At 48.1% G+C, this 6990-nt stretch overlaps 1 protein-coding gene across 1 annotated transcript in view; it reads right to left on the reverse strand.

Annotated features, from left to right (window-relative positions):
* HERC2 (HECT and RLD domain containing E3 ubiquitin protein ligase 2) overlaps positions 1 to 4771 on the reverse strand; it is a 199988-nt gene extending 195217 nt beyond the window's left edge. Inside the window, 2 exon segments of the mRNA XM_030571144.1 lie at positions 3636 to 3749; positions 4690 to 4771. Coding sequence (XP_030427004.1) covers positions 3636 to 3707 — 72 coding nt within the window. The 5' untranslated portion in view covers positions 3708 to 3749; positions 4690 to 4771.
* Positions 4772 to 6990: the final 2219 nt, after the last annotated feature.

Below are 6990 nucleotides of genomic sequence, written 5' to 3' on the forward strand. Positions count from 1 at the left end.
CACTGATGAACAAAGAGATAAGGAACGGTTAATTTGTGGAACCCAGTAATTGTTGGTCATGGCGTGCGCTTGACCAAAAGGAGGGATTGTGAAAGTAGAATGAATTATATTGTGAAAATAGAAAGGATTAAAGAAATGTTGTCTGTATCTTTAAGCAAAGATGTTGGAATGTTGCAACCAGGTGTCAGGAATACGACATTAACATAGAACAATTGCACCGTTTAAGGGCAATTGGTGAAGCATTAGCCTTAGATCGATAACAGTTAGTAAGGAAATAGGATATGCATGCTGTGCCCCAGCTGAATTTTACTGTTTTGCTATCTTTGGCCATGTCTACATCTAAAATTTTGCAGCGCTGGTTGTTACAGCTGTATTAGTACAGCTGTATAGGGCCAGCGCTGCAGAGTGGCCACACTTACAGCAACCAGCGCTGCAAGTGGTGTTAGATGTGGCCACACTGCAGCGCTGTTGGGCGGCTTCAAGGGGGGTTCCGGGACCGAGAGAGCAAACCGGGAAAGGAAACCAGCTTCGCCGCGGTTTGCTCTCTCGGTCCCGGAGCCAGCCAGCAAACCGCGGGGAAGGAGACCTGCTTGCTCGGGGTTCCGGGACCGAGAGAGCAAACCGGGAACGCCGCGGTTTGCTCTCTCGGTCCCGGAGCCAGCCAGCAAACCGCGGGGAAGGAGACCTGCTTGCTCGGGGTTCCGGGACCGAGAGAGCAAACCGGGAACGCCGCGGTTTGCTCTCTCGGTCCCGGAGCCAGCCAGCAAACCGCGGGGAAGGAGACCTGCTTGCTCGGGGTTCCGGGACCGAGAGAGCAAACCGCGGCGAAGCTGGTTTCCTTTCCCGGTTTGCTCTCTCGGTCCCGGAACCCCGAGCAAGCAGGTCTCCTTCCCCGCGGTTTGCTGGCTGGCTCCGGGACCGAGAGAGCAAACCGCGGCGTTCCCGGTTTGCTCTCTCGGTCCCGGAACCCCGAGCAAGCAGGTCTCCTTCCCCGCGGTTTGCTGGCTGGCTCCGGGACCGAGAGAGCAAACCGCGGCGTTCCCGGTTTGCTCTCTCGGTCCCGGAACCCCGAGCAAGCAGGTCTCCTTCCCCGCGGTTTGCTGGCTGGCTCCGGGACCGAGAGAGCAAACCGGGAAAGGAAACCAGCTTGATTACCAGAGGCTTCCTCCTTCCACGGAGGTCAAGAAAAGCGCTGGTGAGTGTCTACATTGCATTACCAGCGCTGGATCACCAGCGCTGGATCCTCTACACCCGAGACAAAACGGGAGTACGGCCAGCGCTGCAAACAGGGAGTTGCAGCGCTGGTGATGCCCTGCAGATGTGGACACTCTCAAAGTTGCAGCGCTGTAACTCCCTCACCAGCGCTGCAACTTTCTGATGTAGACAAGCCCTTTGTCCCTTTGTCTAATTCCCGCTCTTTTATCTGTATAAATAAGACTGTTTGAGCCTTGCATGGGCGCTCACATATTCTGAATGTTATTGGCAGAGCGCTGTGCTAATAAAACAGAGTGGTCTGACAAATTGTGAGTCCTGATTCTAACTTTGACAGAGGTAATGTCTGATAATAGTTGGAGACAACAACTGACTATTCTTCAATGGATTGCAGAGGAAACAAAGGACTGATTTTCAAGTTTAGCATCTGGACATCACAAATGGTAGCTCTGCTCTCAGTTACTCTTATGTTTCAGGTAAGACAAATTTGTTTTGACAACTTTGGATGTAATTGGTTTCTTGTCATGAAAAGATTTACTTTTTATTTACGAAAATTAAGTTCCTTAATATTAGGAGTTTCTCTTAATATACCTCATTAAAGAGTTAACCATTACATGGATTCCCACAATAGGCAAAAGTACAGACTACAGTTATAATTCATCCCATTGACAAACAACCTCAGATTAAATTCAAGATCTTGAGACCATTTTGTTGATAATGTTCTCCAGAAATCACAAGAGGTTCAGAATATTAACCAAGAGACAGTATCAAACAAATCACATAAGGAGAGAAATTTCTAAGCTCCCAATTCACAGAGGAAAAACAAACAGCTGAAACAAAAAACAAAATAAAAAACAAGGATAAAAAGACATTACACACTTGGCCAGAAAAAAAGGCCACCACTCTCAACTGCAAACTTCCACTATTCTCTTGTATCTGACACTGCATGTTTGCAACCTATAATTTTTCTGCAAGATGCTTAGCTCAAAATTTGAGCTCAGATATGAAATATATGTAACTTGGCCATTCAAAAGCATCCATGGTATTTCTTTAAAAAATAAAAAGCATCTTAGATATCATTCATGACACTGTTACTGATTAACTTAGCTAAGAGTTTTTGTTGTTTTTTTTGCAGGTAGCAATGCAGGCTATTGGGAGGGGGAAAGAGGAGAATTACTCTACCAATATCCAATGTCAGTCCAGTCATCTCACAGAATTACACATACAAGGTTTCTCCAACAAATGCAATGTGAAAATACCAACCTGCTAAAAATTGCATGCTACCAGAGAATCTGGTTTTGTTAAACTTTAGATGGAAAATATTGGAGACAGAATTTCATCAGATTGCAGGCTCCTCAGGACAAAGTCTCATTTATCTAAGCACAGGAATAGCTAAATTCTAGGCTCAGCTCTGTCATTCAGCCACTCCGTGTAATCTTGGCATAGTCAAATGACCTTTCCCATTCTCTCTGTTTCCTCATCTGTAATTGAAGGATAATACTGACTGACCTATTTCAATCCCATTTTGAGATTCAGTTCTTATGTATTACTTTGAAAATGTAAAGTACTGAAAAAAATATACATATTTGATTGACGGAACATTCCAGCCCAAATACATGCTTTACTGACCCAAACCTCTACATATCACCATTAATGACAATTGAATTTGAAAACTGGAAACTATAACATTATAATAAATCTTTATTCCCATTTTCCATGGCCTTATCATGAGTGCATGTGTTTTGGTTTTCAGTCAATCATCACAGATAAGAGTTATATATTCCATTTTCATAATAAGTCTCTGAACAAGGTACAATGTTTTTCCACAGGTCAAAAACAGTACAAAGATTCGAGAAAAACTTATTAGAACTCCCGTAGTACGCTTTTTAAAAAGGGGAGGGGGACAACCCACACACACACCATGATTTAAGTCTCTATAAATAATCCAAGCAGAATTGCCAAGAAATTCATCTGCAGATTTAAATTAGTTGCTCCTACTCTTCAAAGTGCAAATAACTTAATTTTATCAGATTTCAGTTTTCCTTAACTACAGTTTTTCTTCCATGTTATAGCTATCAGCTATAGTCACAGAGTAAACGACTAAAAATATTTACAGTACTTTAAGATCAAAGAGCACTACATAATTAAACATGAATCAGTGAATAATGACATTAAAAAGCAAAAAAATATATACTTCAGCTTGGTTTTAAACAAAATATAGACTACACTTTAATTAAAACTGTGCTTTTATTGCTTCTTTGAGATCAGTTCTCAGGGCATGCTCAGAAACTGCATGCCATTTTCAACAGCATAGTTAGATTCTTCAGTCTGTTACCAATTGACATTTAAAAACACTTCTGACGTGCACACCAAATGCCATGATACAAAATGCTATCATAAAAAAACACAAGAAAAGTCCTTACCTGTAAATCTGTCTTCAGCCATTTGGAATCAAACCTAGTTTGAGCAGCCAGACAAAAAGGTTCAGAAGACATTTTCAGTCTCCAGCCCTCTCCAGGCTGGCAGAGTGGCCAGACCTGTCAGTGGGGGGGAAAAATAATCATCTAGTAGATAAAATAAGCTATGCAAAGTTATTCTTGGTAATACCAGAAGAATTCCCATTTCCTCTAAGATTGTATTCATATGAATATGAATCTCCCTATCTCACATGGGAGCTGATCCCCTGACAATGCACAAAGGGGGAGGAAAGAAATAGTAACACCACCTTCCACTCCCACTGATGGTGAAAACATCCTTTCTGATGCATCAAAAGGACACCCTCAGAGGCCTGGGCTGCTGCCTCTGCCCCTCAGACCCGTAAATGTTGCATGAAATAAATAACTGATCCAGATTATGCAAGCAGCAGACAAATCCAAAGCTATGACCATTTTTACACACACACACACGCGCGAGGGACAGCGGGCGAGGGGGTTCTAGGATGCTCCTCTCCAAAAACAGCATCCCCTTTCCCTCGTCTCGTCACCTTCAAACTCAGTCAAGGGCCGTTACCACCATCCCCTACGGTGCTGCTCTAGTTTGTACTGTAATACGGGCCGCGGGCCGGGGATCTGGCCTCAGCAGCGGTTAATAAATCGCCGCGCCCCTCGAAACCCAGTTAGCCAGAAACGCTGCCCGGGCGCCCCGGGGAACCCAGGCTCCTGTGCAGCAGCCGCCCCATGGCTCTGCCGGTGCTCCCCGCGCCTTCCCGCTCCCCATTAAACCCCACCGGGCCAGGCCTGTCCACCTTTCCGCCCCCCACCCCTTACAACGCTCCCCTGCCGCCACTAACAGCTGCATAAACCGGCGCCCACGCAGGGCAGGGCTCGGGCCAGCCCCAGCAGAGAGAAGAGACTCCCCCCCCCAGCAGCTCCCCCCGCGCTCAACAGCGGAGACCCACAGCCCCAGCGCCAGGACAGGGACGGGTCCAATTTCTCGCTCCGGCAAGGAGGGGCGGCCAGGCCCGCGGGCTGCACTTACCTCGGCGCCGTCTCCTCGCGCAGCAACCACCGTCCTCAGCTCGGGCTATTCTTCTGAGCCTACTCCTCGCCCCTCCCCCACCCAATCCCCCTACGGCAACACCGGAAGCAGGAGGATCCTGGCCCTCCGCGGCCAATCCCGGGGCCGGCGTCCGGAGCCCGTCCACCAATCAGCTTGTAGATAGGAGGCGGGACATCCTGTCTGGAAGGGGGTGGTGCCATAGAGCGGGAGGAGAAAAGGGGCGAAGCCCTGGCGGCAGGGGGAAAGGATGTTTACGTAGCGCCCCCTGCTGCCCTGGGGTCTGTGTGGGCCCCACCGTAAAGCTGCTCAGGCGCTAAGCAGCATAGCCGGGCGCCGAGTTACAGCCCCTATAAGCGGGGACCTGGGGGTGGGGCAGTAGCGGGTTCCCAGTGCAAAGGGGATCCCGGTGGGCAGCACAGCGGCTCCAAGGTCTCCCTGCCCTGGCTCCGTCAGAAGCACCGGCGTGTTCTGGGGCTCCTAGGCGCAGCCGGGGGCCTCCACGCGCTGCCCCGTCCCCGGGCTCCGTAGCGCCCATTGCCTGGGAACCGGGGGCAATGGGAGCTGCAGGGGCGGGTGAGAGCAGCTAAGCGGAGCCTCCCTGGCTGCCCCTGTGCCTAGGGACCGCAGGAAAGTACTGGCCGCTTCCAGGAGTTACGTGAGGTGAGCCCGTCTGGAGCCCACGTCCCCTCCTGTACCCAGACTGCCTTCCAGTGTGGGTACAGGGTGTGTGCCTCCCTTCCCACACCCCGAACCCTGAGCCCCTTCCCAGAGCCCCCAGCCCCCTCCTGCACTTCGAGCCCCTTGGCCCCAGCCCCTCCTGTGTCCCAAACCTTCATCCCCAGCTCCACAGCAGAGCCTGCATCCTGAGCTAGAGCCCTCACCACCCCTGCCCCAACTGTGAGCCCCTCCCACACGCCAAACCCCTCATTTCTGGCCCCACCCCAGAGCCTGGATCCCCTGCCCGCCCCCCCACACACACACACACACACTCACACACTCCAAACCCCTGCCTCACCCAGAGCCCCCTCCCACACTCTGAACCCAGAGAAGGGGCACCGCTCTGGGAAGGGGCAGGGGTGTTTGGTTTTCTGTGATGAGAAAGTTGGCAACCCTAGTAATGTCTGGTAAGGTATTTTTAATAGTCAGTAGGGGTTGTCATGGTAAGAGCAGGTTAGTGATGGACCATGAGAATGGTTGTCCTGGATCAGACCAGTTATCTTGCTGTGACAGTGGCCAAGGCCAGAAGCAAGTAGGTGTCAGCCAGTAGGGACACGTTGATCAGCTTGACTAGTAGCCATTGATGGCCCTATCCTGCATGAATTTATCTAAACCTTTTTTGAACTTTCACAACATCCCCTGCTAGCAAATTCCACTGGTTGACTGTATGTTGTATGACCACATACATCCTCATGTTTGTTTTAAACTTGCTACCTATTGATTTCATTGGGTGATTCCTGTGTTATGTGAATGGGTAAATAACACTTTCTTATTCACATTCTCCATACCATTCATGATTTTATAGATGTCTCTCTCATATCCCCTTTTAGTCATCTCTTTTTTCTAAATTAAGTCATCCCAGTGTTTTTAATCTCACCTAATATGGAAGCTATTCCATATCCCACATAGTTTTTTCTCCTTCTCTGTACTTTTTCCAATTCTAATATGTCTTTTTTTGAGATGGGGTCACCAGAACTGCACACAGTATTCAAAGTATGGGTGTACCATGGATTTACACAGTGACATTATGATATTTTCTGTTTTATTATCTAACCCTTTCCTAATGGTTTCTAACATTGTTAGTTTTTTTGACTACCACTGCACCTTGGGCAGATATTACAGAACTATCCACTAAGACTCCAACATCTCCTTGAGTGGCAACAGCTGATTTAGACCTCATCATTTTGTATGTAGTTCGGATTACATTTTCCAGCGTGCATTACTTTGCACTAATCAACATTGAATTTGATCTGCCATTTTGTCACCAAGTCATCCACTTTAGTGAGATCCCTTTATAACTCTTTGCGGTTAGCTTTGGACTTAACTATGTTGAGTAATTTTGAAATTGTCTGTAAATTTTGCCACCTCATTGTTTACTCCCTTTACCCGATCACTTATGATTATGTTGAACAGCACAAGTCCCCGTGCAGAGCCTTGAGAGACAGCACTATTTACTGCTCTCCACTGTGAAAACTCTTTATTCCAATAGTTCTCAACCTCCGGCCCACGGGCTGCTTACAGCTCATTCAGCACGCAGCTGCAGCCCATGTGACATCCTCAGGG

Source organism: Gopherus evgoodei, chromosome 1 (genome assembly GCF_007399415.2).
Source record: "Gopherus evgoodei ecotype Sinaloan lineage chromosome 1, rGopEvg1_v1.p, whole genome shotgun sequence".
NCBI classification, from domain to species: Eukaryota; Metazoa; Chordata; order Testudines; family Testudinidae; genus Gopherus; species Gopherus evgoodei.